The sequence below is a fragment of the Lampris incognitus genome, chromosome 7 (assembly GCF_029633865.1).
Source record: "Lampris incognitus isolate fLamInc1 chromosome 7, fLamInc1.hap2, whole genome shotgun sequence".
NCBI lineage: Eukaryota > Metazoa > Chordata > Actinopteri > Lampriformes > Lampridae > Lampris > Lampris incognitus.
This window is the reverse complement of record NC_079217.1, coordinates 22,203,865-22,218,985: the sequence shown is the minus strand read 5'-3', so window position 1 is coordinate 22,218,985 and position 15,121 is coordinate 22,203,865. Positions and strand designations below refer to the sequence as shown.

The 15,121-nt window shown below is 44.6% G+C and overlaps 1 protein-coding gene across 1 annotated transcript in view; it reads left to right on the top strand.

Moving 5' to 3' along the window:
* The window catches only part of LOC130115195 (calsyntenin-2-like), a 206,632-nt gene that overhangs the window by 69,784 nt on the left and 121,727 nt on the right, over nt 1-15,121 (top strand). Inside the window, exon 3 of the mRNA XM_056282813.1 lies at nt 8,041-8,236. Coding sequence (XP_056138788.1) covers nt 8,041-8,236 — 196 coding nt within the window. The remainder of the gene's footprint in view (nt 1-8,040; nt 8,237-15,121) is intronic.

The window sequence follows — 15,121 nt, the reverse complement described above, 5'->3', positions numbered from 1 at the left end:
TTTGGTTTGGACCTGAATGAATTGTAGTAGACAATGCCTTATGTTTTGGTTTGGGCCCTGGACCAGGTTTTGTTTGAATTATGAGCAGCCTAAGTTGGACTGAGAGAAGCCATTTCCTTTGTGTGTTTTTATGTTGTGTTGGAGCCGAGCCTACAGCACTCAGTGGTGATGATGGTGAACAGCTGGGCCCGGCCACTGGAGCTGACGGCTTACGATGAGATGATTGATAGCACACTCTCTGCCTGTGTTTGGGCAGTCTGGCACTGTATGAAGTAAGCAAGCAAGCAAAATTTTATTTATATAGCACTTTTAAAAACATACAGTTGCAAAGTGCTTTACATTCAATACACAAGATACGAATAAAATAAATTGAATGAATATAAAAACATGGCATAGGGAGTAACAGACCAAGCTATAAACAAAACAAAACAGAAGTTAGGGGTGGGAGTCTATAAAAAGGCTTGCCTGAAAAGATGGGTTTTTAGAAGCTGCTTAAAACAGTCCAAAGATTCAGCAAATCTAATGGATTGGGGAAGATTATTCCAGAGACTTGGGGCTAAGACTGCAAAGGCATCCTGTCAGACCGCCCTCCGTGTTTCCTCCTTGGGTGCAGCTCCAGGCAGGGGCCGTGGTCCCTGTGGCAACTAGACGAAGCCAAGCCCTCCCAGCCAATCCAGCGCCAGCTCTCCCAGCTTGACACACCTCACCGCAATCCACACGACGACATCAAACATACCGGTCAATACCAAGTCAGGCCGTCGCCAGACCGCCCTCGGTGCCGTCAGAACTGCCGGTCTGCATGGGCTAGCGGTTAGCTTAGCCTGCCCCGCTGCCGCATCCTGTCAGACCGCCCTCGGTTTTACCTCCTCAGGTGCAGCTTCGGGCAAGGCCGTGGTCCCTGGGCCCACCGCGCAGCAGACCAAGCTGTCACAGCTGATCCAGTGCCAGCTTTCCCAGCCAACAAACGAAGACAAAAATTTAGACGCAGACGTGGACAAAGACACTGCATCGACGGTACTGGATGAGGCCACTGCAAATGTGAATTTGCGCCACCATTCTCCCACAACGGAAGCGGAATACAGTATTAACAAGGAACTGAAGAGATACGGGAGCAAATCCCAACGTTAAAATCGGACGGCTGAAAGGGGTGGGAACAGTGGGGCTAAAACTGGACCTTAGGCCATCGATCTTGCCAACAAAGAAAGACAAGAAAGCAAGGATCATTTTTTTCACGATGGGATTCCTGAACCTGGACTTTTTTTTTAAATTTGGTTCACTGGATCCAATGGAGGCAGTGAAAATATCAGTTAAGATTATTTTGTGTGATGAATGATACCAATATTTGTTCTTTAACGGTGTTACCATAAACTATTATTTGCCTCAAATTAAAACAATTTGGCCAGGTGTATTTTTACGGCTAGAGTCAGACTTTCTCTTAAATTTGCAGTTAATGTGTCCTTGTACACACACACACACACACACACACACACACACACACACACACACACACAATTTGACAGCATACATACGATCTAATGCTGCATTCACATGGAATCCAGGAAACGGTAGACACAAGTTGGCGAAGCAGAAGGGGAAAAAACACAAACTGCACGACAAAATGGCAGGATAAATAAATATCAGTTGTTATGGTGATGTATTGTTTGCAGACTTTTTTTCTTAATTGTACAGACATGTTTTGTGTTTGCTTTGTTATTCTGTCAATTCATCCATCCATCCCGCTTATCCTGCTCTCAGGGTCATGGGGATGCTGGAGCCTATTCCAGCAGTCATTGGGTGGCAGGCGGGGAGACACCCTGGACAGGCCGCCAGGCCATCACAGGGCCGTTTGTCATTTCAGATACCTATAAAATAAATCCACCATATTTTCTGTTCATATTCAGGATAAGAATTTAGAAATAAGTGCTTTTGTGATTAACCATTCTCTTTATGGCAAAATGTCACATTCATCGATGCAATTTTTCTAAAAGGACTCCTCTTTATAATGTTTTCACAAAGGACTTGGGACATTGCATGGACACAATGTATTTAAGTTACAATAAGAAGGCTGTAAAAACAATGACTTTGTTTAATGACTTTTTGTTATGGGAACATAATTGATGGCCTTGCTGGGTATATTCTTACGGCTATTTTTCTTTTCCTTACTTATTCTATTGTATCTATTTTTCACCTACTGGCATTTATGTTCTTGATTGTTCTTATAATGCCTGTAAGTTCGTAAATGTGGCTATTGAAAAAATAATTTTAAAAAAAATCACTGGTCCAGGGTTTGTGCACTACACAACTCAGGAACTAAGAAGTAAGGAAACAGGATCCCCACAGTCTAACCAAGACAGTTCTTCCTTGGCTGGAAAGGATTTGTTCTTGTGCCCACCTGCCTATAATATCCACGGGCTTTTAACATTTTGAGCATTAATATTTTCATGTACCAGGTGTTTTCTGGAGCTTAAATGTTTCCCTCGGGTTCATTTACTCTGACCAGGGAGCCGCGTGTTACTAAATACAAAGCCCAGCCAGTGCAATTTGATACTCTGTCACACACATTGAATGTGGTTAATGTTAGATTTCCTCAAGAGAAATCCAATATATTATTGTTCTGCTTTGTTAAACTTACGATATGGCCAAAGGAAGGTTTAGATAGGCCAGAGTTGGGTTTTTTCCTTTTCCCCCACCATGTGGTTCACTGAAGAGAAGTTTCTTCGGGGCATCAATGGGAGTCATAAACTCTGATACGGATATTTGAACACGTTGAAATCTTAACTGGCCTTGCTCAGGCAAGACCACATACTTTCCCCTGAGACCACTTTCATAGACAACAGTGGAAAACACACCACTTTCTCTTTGTGTTTACTATGACTGCCTGAACTGTTTAACATTTTGTTTTTCTTCTCTTGCTGTCCACATAGGGACGCTAAAGTATTCAAGTAGAAGTATGAGCTTATGATTTATACGAACAGTGTGGAGGGGATAGAAATTACTCAGAGTCAGCAACGAAGGTCTAATGCTCACACGCTCGGATGCATCTTTGCCATCCAATAATGCCCAACATAAAATCTAAAAATACCGAAGCTCGATTTTCTCCTGGTTTTGACAGTTTTTTTGGGGGGGCGGGGTGCAGAGCAGTGAGTCAGGAGTTCAAGGTTATGACCGTAATTCTACATAGTCTACACAGTCCAGCAACAAATTGCTTTGTTTAAATACATGGGGTAAAAGAGCAAGAAATGGGTTATCCAGGCTTGGCGGTGCATTATGGACTAGCGGTGTTAGGCTAATTCTAAAATGAGCCACATAAAACTGGGTTTGCCAGTCTTTCTGAGGGAGACACCATTTTGTTTTCATCAGTGCTATGAAATTTGATTATTTCTGGCCCTCAGGCCATAGGCTGAGAAACTGGAGCAGGTTGTTGCCGGGTAGAGGTAGCCATGTCATGGCTGATTGATTAATTTGGTCTTTGTGTTCTGTAATGTTTTTGGTGGTTACACACATTGGATGCCAGTCTGCTGTTGATAGGTTGACGCTGCGCAAGGGTGTTTTGGCCCTGTTGCTGGTCTAGCCTGAACTAATTGACATGTAGCCCTCTGAGGTTTGTGATTAACTTTATCGACGAAGGGGAGGTGGGTGTTTGGCATCACACAGAGCTGGCAGAGCTAATAGACCTCTCAGGCAGCTGAGATAAAATAGCATTGATGTTTCTAGGTCCCAGAGCACCGCTGTCCGGAGAAACGCCTGTGGAGAGCACATTCATACATCTACATTGCAGATCTTTCACACACAGGAATGAAATAATTTGACAGCTGTCAGATATGAGGCACACAGGGATAGAGGAGAAAAAAAGTGCATGTCTAGAACATGTCAGATAGACATGATGTATAGGGTTTGATTGACAGATGTAATCCTCCACTGTTAACACTGTTAGCCGTTACCCACCATATACACACACACACACACAAGGGGATGTTCACTCAGTCGGAGAGACAGTGGGTTGTCATTAACTCTGTGAGAGGAGCCTTTAATGTAATTAAGGGTAAGGAGAGGGGTGGGGGCTGAGGGACAGGGTTAGCTCGATGAACAACCGCAAGGTCGAGCAAATCATGTCTGAGTGACACACACATACACACACACACACACACACACACACACACACACACACACACACACATCCCTGCTGTTGAGGAAGTGTGTTTTTAATTAAAAATCCTTCAACCCACACACTCCTGAACACAGACACACAAGCACCCAAAAACCACTCCAGGTTTCATGCGCTCCAGTCAGAACATAGAAGCTTGATTAGTATTAATCCTTATCTCCACAATGGACAGCTTCTCAATTGTGTTTTTCCTCGGCTGGTTAATTTTATGAAGAGCATAATTACAGCATTTTCAATTTCAGCCCACTGTAGAGTTATAGGCTGGCAGTCTATCTCTGCACTGCAGCTGAGAGGCCGCATGCGCGCGTGGCTGTTTAAACATGTGTGCATGCACCAAAAGACTGTGTGTGGATGTGGGTATGTGTGAGGGTTTGCAAAGCGAACAAACCGGAGAATTAGTGGGCTACAGGGGTGAGCAACACCAGAGAGATAATTTCATGCAAAATCTAAATTGGGTGCAGCTGAAATCTCCACAACTGCACAAATTGCCAAAGCACACAGCGACGAGCACACACTGTTTCCCCGCTAATTCTAGTTTATATTATTGACATAACGTAAGCACAGCTCCCATTTCCATTTCAGTGCCAGAGAATCACTGTCCTGTCCAGAATCTGTTGAATAACAGTGTGATATCCAATAATCTGATTTACTTCCTGTCTAACCGCGATGTGTTCCAACAGTAGGAGGATGAAAAGCATGTCAGCTCCAATTAAGGCTGCTGTACTGGCTTAGTCTGTGTGTGTGTGTGTGTGTGTGTGTGTGTGTGTGTGTGTGTGTGTGTGTGTGTGTGCGTGCATGCATGCGCACACGTGCATGTGCACCTCTGCTCGTCTGTCTTCCCGTCTGTTTCTGCGAATTTGTGTGTGTGTGTGTGTGTTTTTGTGTTTGTTCATGGGTGCACTTTGGTCACTGTCCAGTATGAAGATCAGAGCTGGCCCAAGGCAGTGCCCATGTTAACCCCCCTCCTTCTTTCATCTCCCCACTATCTTTCTCCCCTTCTTCCCCTCTTTCCACCTGCACCAGGCATACTTAGGTTACATCTCCACCTTCACTTCTCCATCAAAGGCTGTTAACAGAGCCATTTGTGTATGTGTGTGTGTGTGTGTATTCTGATCTTGTCCTTCTCATCAGTGACACTCTGTCAGCTTTGATAATAGCTTGGGGCCCCAGGGCATCCTGGCCCTGATATTTTGTCACACTCTCGCAGCTCCACAAACACAGACCACTATGCCAGTAAAGCAGCTCTGCTACCACTGATAATGAGCAGTCTGTCCTCCCAGATGCAGTCTTATTTGGAGTGGGTGCCAGATCTCCCAGAGGTGTTAAGTGCCTCACGACATCTGACACCAGCAGGACAGTAGCATCGCTCCCGAGTACCTCTTACCATCCACTTAGTGTCTGTACTTCATTTGCATCTATTCATTTTAAGCGGGCCCTCCTTCAAGATAAACGGACGGCTCCTTCCGACCATAACTCAAACTCATAAAAGGCCAATGTGATGTGGAGACACGTATTTATCTAATAGACCAGTGAAGCAATTAGCGTTTGCGAGCTCCCTGCCTCTGCCCAGTGTAAGCCACCCCAACATCTGTTTGTCCATTGCCACCGGGGCAAACCTTTCAAACTTTTCAAACCTCATCCTCCCCCTGAATGATCACCACTTCAGTGGGCACAGATAGGGTGAAAAAGGGCCGCAAATAGGGCGGGAAAAAGGCGACAGCCGAATACCCCCTAGTACTGCTGATCTATTTATTCAGCATGTAAGGTCCACCGTCTGGGTCAGTACAATTCACCTTGACCCTGTCCTGACACCTCCTCAGCCAGAGTTAGATCATGAATCGCTTCCTGGTTGCAGCAGAGGGTGTGTACCATTAGCATATCTCTGGCATAGTCTCCCTGATGAAGGGCCTATGCACTTGCCCGTGCGTGTTGGTTTTTTTTTTCCCTTGCTCTAACAATGATGGATTTTTCATTTGTCTGCTTCATACAGTCGCTCGGTATTGAGGGGAACCACACGTGGCGTGTCGCATCTTGTCTTCCGCCCTGTCAGGCACTGTTTGCTTGGTGCCATCTATGGGTTTTTTTTCTCTCTCTCTCCACGTGCCATACCTGCCACGTTTCTCTCGATGGTGGGAGTCCATTTAACTCTGATAAGGCGTTATTCAGGTAGCACAAAGGGGAAGTCTTTATTGCACATGGACAGGACAGCTATCGCAATCTCGATTTTGCGCTTCCTCCCCTCATTGTTTCTCTCTTTTTTTTAATATTTTTCTCCATAATTCTTTGATGAATGAATTGTTATTTCCTGCCCAAGAGACAGGGGTGTTGCGTGCAAGTGTGCACGTGTGTGTGCGCGTGTGTGTGTTGGTATGTGTGTCTACATGTGAGTGAGCGTGTGTTTGCGGGCATTTGTGTTGTGGTAGTATGACAGATCGGGATGAAAGGGGAGAGAGAAGAGGAAGGCGACAGAAAATAAAGTTGCTCTTATCAGTGCTTGCCAGTGGCAATACACACACAAAGCTCCTTGGGAATCCAATTTAGTCCTTCCTGTTAGCTTAAGTGATACCAGCGCAATTAGCCGTCACAGGTCAGAGTGTGAGCCTGGTGCGTTAAGTGATTTCCTCAAATCCCACCTGTGAAAGCGCAAGGGAGCGCCTGCCTCATAATGAGAGAAAGAAATTTAAAAAAAAAAAAAAAAAAAACACTTGCCTCGCCAATGCAAAAATGGACTTCGCATTATCTTACCTGCTAATAAATGTCAGCCGTCTCCTTGCGCTTTTTGTTTTGGTGTTCGCAGCTGCACACTGGTTTTAAATGGATTTTCTTGCTCTCTCGCTCTCTCTCTCTCTCTCTCTCTCTCTCTCTCTCTCTCTCTCTCTCTCTCTCTCTCTCTCTCTCTCTCTCTCCCTCTCTCTCTCTCTCTGCAAGGTTGACTTTCAGGAAAGTTTTATTCCAGCCGAGTGTAACTCGTCTGTGGCTTGTTTTGTGATAGGCCACAGTGAACGTCTTAAACGCTGAGGGAGGGCTGAGCACACGTCGGAGGAGGGTGGGCGGGAATGTCCTTGGGCTTCTCAGAGGAGTAATTACTCAGTGAATAAGTGAGCATGTTACACCTTGACCTTTGTCGTTCCACTGTGAGCTGCTGCTGTTGCCTTTGTGTTTTCTTTTTTTCTGTCTGTTTTGCATGTACATCACAACTCAAAAAAGGGGATTAGAAAATAGTCCAGGTACCACACAAATTAAATCTATGCCAGCGAATTTACTCCTGGTGTATACACACACATAGACTTCATGATGATCCCAATTGGCTTATCTCCCCTAATGGCCTCTATCTACATGTAATAATTACAAATTATGAAGTAGACATAAAAGTGTGGTATGATTTCAAAGATTTACACAATTCAAAATGTCGTAACAAGACAAAGTGGGTGGCGCAGTGGTTAGCACAGCTGCCTCACAGCAAGAAGGTCCTGGGTTCGAGCCCCGGGGTAGTCCAACCTTGGGGGTCATCTCGGGTCGTCCTCTGTGTGGAGTTTACATGTTCACCCTGTTTCTGTATGGGTTTCCTCCAGGTGCTCTGGTTTCCTCCCACAGTCCAAAGACATGTAGGTCAGGTGAATCGGCCATACTAAATTGTCCCTAGGTGTGAATGTGTCGGCCCTGTGATTGTCTGGCGACCTGTCCAGGGTGTCTCCCCACCCAATGACTGCTGGGAAAGGCTCCAGCATCCCCGCAACCCTGAGTAGGATAAGCGGTTTGGATAATGGATGGATGGGTAACAAGACAAAGTACATGCACAGTACTGACATACTTGCTAGCTTCAAGTGCTAACACTGTCTTCTCTCTAACTTCAATTTCCTCTTTTGGTTCTCCAGGAGAAATCTGTGCATTCAACATCCATGGGCTTGAGGCTCCATTTGAGGCCGTCGTGTTGAATGGCACATCCGGCGAGGGCCAGCTGAGGGCTCGTGGCCTGGTGGACTGTGAGCTGCAGAAGGAGTACACCTTCATCATCCAGGCCCACGACTGTGGATCCGGCCCAGGAGGCACTGAGGGCAAGAAGTCTCACAAGTGAGTTGAGAGAGAGAGACCAGGTTGAGTAGGAGGTGGCCGCAAGGCTCAGGGGTAGGGCTTGTATGTGTGTGTCACTGTCTATTTGTGTGCCACTCTTTGAATGCCCGTCGACCTGTTCTGTACATGTAAAAAAAAAAATGTGTGTATGTGTTTTTGTGTTTGTTCATGGGTGCAATTTGGTCACTGCCCATAGGGAGATCAGAGCTTGCCTACGGCAGTGCCCATGTTAACCCCCTTACTTCTTTCATCTCCCCACTTTCCACCTCTTTGTCCTTTTCTCCCCTCCTTTCCACTCTCACCAGGGCTACTGTGCCCAGACTTAAATCTCCACCTTCACTTCTCCATCAAAGGCTCAGTTAAGAGAGCTGTGCAAATGGCTGTGCTCATACGAATATGAAGAATATGAAACTGTGCTGTGCTGTGTGTGTGTGTGTGTGTGTGTGTGTGTATTCCTGATCTTGGCCTTCCCATCAGTCACACTCTGCCAGCTTTGACAATGATTCAGAGCATATGCATGCAAATAGATATGTAAAAATAGCGGATTTAACATGTCAGTTTTATATTTCAGTGTGTAAAATGGGGTTGTTGTTTGCAGTAGAGAAAATAGTAATTAATACTAACTCCATAGAAGTAAAGTGGAGTGATAATAGCAATCTCAGTGCACACAAGTGTATAAAACGTGCTGATCAAAACTGACCCTGAAACGTATCAGTCTCCTATAAAACACGTGAATCTACTTGAAACTTACATTTAATCAGATGAATTCCAGAATGTGACCTTCAAAAGGGTGCCTCGCTTTACCGCTGGCGAACAAATGTCAGAAGTATGAACCGAGCCCACTTCACAGCAAATACAACCTTAACCTCTACAAACACCACTGCTTTAAAGAGGTCAACTGATAAATACAATTTGTTGCACATGCGGGGGGCACCTGAGAGCACACTGTCTGAAACTGCTCTCTCCTCAGCCCTTCAGACTACTTTGTCATTTCCGAATACACTGTCCACCACTGCCACTACCATCCCGACCGCTATTCTGCTCAACCCAATTCAGCCCACAGACACACACACACACTTGAAACTGTCTGAATCTTTGTGTCTGTACAAGTGTGTGTGTGGGTGGGTGGGAAACAAGGCACCAAATAAATGTGGTATATTTCCATTCTATTGGTGATATGTCTTATTTAACTTCATCAATATGTTTGTGTGCTTACTTCAGAAACATTCCATTAAACCAGACTTCACCATAACTTGCATCGCACCATAATGCCGACCCAGTTTGGGTTGTAAAGCCAGGAGCTGAAACCGACAGTTTAAGTGGCCTGTCCTTTAGCTTGCAACCCTCAGAGGATCAGGCAGGCCTCTCCTTGTTCTGCTCTCTTGCTAGCAATTTAGAAAAAGGAGAGCAGCGAGGAAAAATCTCTACTTGAGTCTGCGCCCAAATTACACATGGCACATCAACAGCAGAGAGGGAAAGCAGTCAAGAAAATTAACTGCGAAAGAGGACAGGGGATAAGATCAAGAGCGACACAGGACAAGTTTTAAATTCTCTTTAGCCCTCCATTCTTTCCTGTTCCTCTCCCCTCCATCCTGCTTTGCTCATCACAGGCTGCTGCCCTACTTCTTGCTCCCGTTTCATTTTTCTGGTCAGTTTTCTCCATATTTTGTGTTTTTGGCTAGCTGGCAACAGCTCAGCTGCCTCTTGCTAGCTTGCTAGCCATCCCTTGCAGTTGCATGCGACTAAGTTGCGTGGAAAAAGTTTCATGTGTAAGGTCAGCCTAAGATGTCACAGTGGACCTGAAATGTTGTCTATCTCTGTTCAGCTTTGCAACAGTTTCTTTTGAGTTGGATAATATTCTGTTTTCTCCATGGTGGTCTTTGTTTTCAATGATTTTTTTTTTATATCTGACTGGGGCGATATGGTCAGTATCTGATTGTAGCTAGTTTGAATATAAATTGTCTACTAGATCATCAACAGATGAGGGGAGAGGAGAGTTGGCGAAGACATATTATTTATATGCAAAATATAATTGTTTGCCATTTCAGATGTAAGATGTCGTCTTTTTACTGTGCGTGTAGAATTAGAATGCAGCATATGAAGAGAGACAGTGAATTCAGCTAAGTAGTGATCAGACAGAACCACACATCCATTCCCGATGAAATGTCAGCAGAAAGTCACCATGTAATGACGAGGCCTAAGGTATGGCTACAGCTATGAGTTGGTTCATTAACGTGCTGTACTATGAAGTTCAGCTCTTCCAATAGATGTGAAAAGTCAGTAGCCTTCTTGTCTGTGTTATTGTCAATGTGTAAATGAAAGTCACCAATAATGATTATAGTGTCATAGTTCGAGCTGATGATCACATATCATGATTAGTTGATAAGATATGATAAGACATCATAAGAGCTCGGAGAAACCAGTGTCTTGGATTTATTTTATTTTATTTATCTATTTATTATTTTTTGTCAAACTCCTCGAGCACTGAAACTGGATGCCTTTAACTCTTGGTTGTACAAAGCTGCCTTTCACTGAGCCTGAATTAGAAGGTTTTAAAGCTCTTTTCACAAAAAAATGACATTTTGTTTCCGCTTCAAAAATGCCAAGTCTAATTTCATGCATAGTACCCTGCACCGTCATTAAACCATTAAACAGTGTGTTGACATTCTTGTGTGCTTTGTCAAAACGGTCACCATGGCAACAGAAGACATTGTAAACTTTGACTGTTCAAATTACCTGGCCTCTTCCGAGTCAAAACACTGACAGAACAATACGTAGCTTTCTGCCAAGTCTGGATCAACTCGTTTCATTCGGTCCTTTTCTCTGTGAATATGTAAGATATTTTACATAATCGCCTGTGGAAGCTTTAGTCACTTATAAGAGTCAGCAAAATGCAATGCTGTGAAGACATTTGTATGGAATACATTGAGTCTGAAGTATTGTGATTCCACACCAAATTAGCACCCAAAATTTTACACTGTTAGCAACTATGAAAGCAAAGATAGAAGCAAAGGGAACCCGGGACTACATCTTAAATTTGATTTTTTTTTCATTCTCCGAAAATATTCCAAAGCCCTAAATTTACTAAAAAGCCTGGAAATAACAAGTAAAGCCTATAAATTGCCTGATGCTGTTTTCACATAAATCAAAGCCCGTTTAGGTCCAAACCAGGGTTTGTTCAGCTGTTGCTGTGTATAAGTCTGGTTCCTTTCATATTTCTTAGTATCAAACAGACATTGTGACCAATTTCTTAGCAACAAGGTAGATTTCCATGGCAACAAAACCACCTTGCAGTACAACCATATGGAGTAATGAAGAGGATGGCAAAATGTTAACTTCCTCTAGCAAAACAGCATCAACATCATGGAGCTTCACTGGTCCTTGACCTGCGTGTGCTTATTTTTTTTGTTATTTTTTCTTTTTCTTTTTTTGTTATTTCCCCCCCCCCTTTTCTCCCCAATTGTACCTGGCCAATCACCCTACTCTCTGAACTGTCCCAGTCGCTGCTCCACCCCCGCTGCTGATCCCGAAGGGCTGGGCTGCAGGGCTGCAGACTACCACATGCCTCCTCCGATACATGTGGAGTCGCCAGCCGCTTCTTTTCACCTGACAGTGAAGAGTTTTGCCAGGGGGACGTAGCACGTGTAAGGAGCACGCTATTCCCCCCAGTTCCCCCTCCACCCCAAACAGGTGCCCTGACCGACCAGAGGAGGCGCTAGTGCAGCGACCAGGACACATATCCACATCCGGCTCCCCACCTGCAGACACACAGCCAATTGTGTCTGTAGGGGCGCCCAACCAAGCTGGAGGTAACACGGGGATTCAAACTGACGATCCCCGTGTTGGTAGGCAACAGAATAGACCGCCACGTCATCCAGACGCCCTGCCTGTGCTTATTAAACTCAAATAGATTATGAGCAAGTAAAATGACCTGAACTTGGTGAGAAGACAGATCTAACAACTTGCTGTTGATGAGACGTGCTACTGTGATCAGAACAAGAGGGAAACAAACTGATGACTCTGGAAGATAATAACGGTTTGGTTTTGACTTTATTGAAATTGGTTTCACATGAGAAATAATTGGCCCCACGGTCCCAGTGGAAGAGCACTAAGACACCAAGGTTTTGTGAACATTTTGTACTTTTTTGGTGCACACCAGAGTCCACGTGGCGCCTCCATACTTGGACATAGCAAAATGCAGAATGTCCACACAGAATGTTGTACTGCAGGTGTGAAAGGGCCCCAAAGGGACTGCCAGCAAGCATGAACATGAATCACATGTTTAATTTAAAAATATATGATTATTATTTCATTACAGACGTATAATGAGGCGGTAGTAGGTAGTGCAGGTCATCCGGTAACTGTAAGGTTGCTGGTTCGATCCTCGGCTCCCTCTTGCAAAAATGTCGAGGTGTCCCTGAGCAAGACACCTAATCCCTAACTGCTCTCGACGAGCTGGCTGTTTCCTTGCATTGTTAACGACATCATTAGTGTATGATTGCGTGCGCGCGCATGAGTAAAACGTGAAGCATTCATTGTAATGCGCTTTTCGCTATATAAATGCAGTCCATTTACCATAATTATAAGCTAATTAAACTGATTAATTCTTAGAAAACATCAACTTTTCATATTTCTTCCCCCCCCCCCACACGTTTAAGCAGACTCATATGTTCATTTCTTGGTACTGAGCCTACAATGGCAACGCAGTTGGGAGCCTCTTGGAAAGCTACAGTTCAACAATAACCTTTGAATCTCTCTAATTGGTATCCGAGGAGCATGACCTTCTCTGTTGTGTATCTGTCCATACCTCGCATGCCTTTACCAGCGCAAGGTGCGGCTGCTACTATGAGGTAATTAGGCATAAGAGACGTCTCACTTCCTGACAAAGCGTATCACATTCATAATCCTTCCCAGCCCTTTCACCCAAAGACACATTTATTCAGCTTAGGCCCACAGGTTAAGTACTATCAGGCTGACAGTGTAATGCATGCTCATCAGCCTTATGTATAACTCAGGGCTGTGTGTGCATGTTTCTGTTGGTATGGGTGGGGGGTAACCCAATGTGAAAATGTAGGAGTGATATAAATACACGGACACAGGTGTTCTCTCCTGTGTGCAGACGCACTGTCTTTTGCGCTCGTACACACCCTGCCTGCGCTCGACAGTGCAGTCGAAGCCATCATTACAGTTGTGCACCCTCACCTCTGCAGTTTGGAGTGGCTAATTATCCCACTCAACACCACTCCGGAGGACATACTCACCAACACACGCTCGCATGCAAAAAATCCAAAAACGCTGAACAAAACTCACACTGATATACCTGAATTTACATATAAATAAAACACATAGTTGGGGGTAGACCTCGAAAACACGAGTCAGGACATACATGCGCACAGAAGCGTGTGCAAGCACGCACATGAATAGACTGGATGTCGCTTATTTAAGGGGGAAGAAGTGGGCCGAGAGTGGTAGCTTGTTAGCATAAGCTGTCATGATGAATTTCTCCATACAGGAGACCGGCGGATAGAGAGGGGAGGAATGATAAGCTCCATCAGTCTGCCTGTGCTTCATTCTACCAAACATCTTAACTCCATGCTTGTCACATTTGATGTTAGCATGAGTGAAACCAACCTCATTCTGTCAAAACCTCTTAGTTGGTGTGGTCATGATTCTGAAAAAAAAATCTAGTATAGGAATAAGTTGTTTATACTAAGTTTACATAATGTAATGTGAGCATATAGTCTCTTCTGTTTTTCAATTATGAATATGCGCTGCCAGAAACCGCACCATCTGTGCTTGCCTGCTTGGATTACTAAATAAAGGAAAGTGACACCCGTTCCCACTCCAAATTCAAGTCACGGATAGGCTTTGCCACATGTCTGCAGATGAAAGGGGGCAAATGGACATTGAATCGCAAGTGCACACACACACAAGTTTGGCTTTATTTATCAAAGATTTAAGTATAGAGTACATCAGGTGTGATTGAGCGCAGCAGCAATCCTATCTACACTTCCCCTATATCTCCCTATACTTCTGAGTGCTCCATTGATTTGCAGTGTAATAGCTTAGGCTTCCCTTCCATTCATCAGTGAAGCCGGATCTATACTATCTGATCCATGTAGTGTGCATTGCCCCAGGCCTTCTGAGATGTACAGGGAACAGATGCAGGATGTCAAGGTAAAGACTGAATAAGATTAGCCAGCATTAATAACCTGGTTTTGAAGAGCACACCAGCCCATGTGTAATTGTATAGTAGTGCCTCTGGGTGTTAGTCAGTGTGGGATTTCCTTGCATATTGATGAGGTTACCATAGCACAACATCATGCTTGATACGGTTTGACCCCCCGGGTACAGGTTGAGCTGTTTACCTTCCAGCCAACCTCTAAGCAAATTCTTGACAAAGAGCAAGTCTGTGTGCTGCCACAGGTTTGGGGGGGTCTAAGGAAAACCTGTGCAGTAAATGCATTGTGTTTAAATAGCTTAGCGTAGTATAGTTGAAGATGGATGAATTACGCAAGCAAAGAGCAGCACAGAAATGTGGATCTCCGTTGGCATTTGTGCAGCTCGTTTTAACCTCCTACTTGACTGTCAGTTGACCCTCGTGACTTTACTCTTTTATCCTGTTTGGTGATGTTGAAATGATTGCTCCATCCCGGGGTCATTTAGCCCCCCACTGTGTTTCTGTGTCACCCAGGCTCATTTCAAATCCCCTCCTCATAGGCTTAGGCCTGTCACAGAAAGGGGATAATGGCTGTGGGCTGGGGTTGGCACTGTGCCCACTACATGCACCCACATTTACTGGCATACGCAGACACACGCATTGGCCTTAGAGAACCAGCATCTGTTTCAGCCAGATGGGAGCCATCAGCACAAAAACACAGCTAC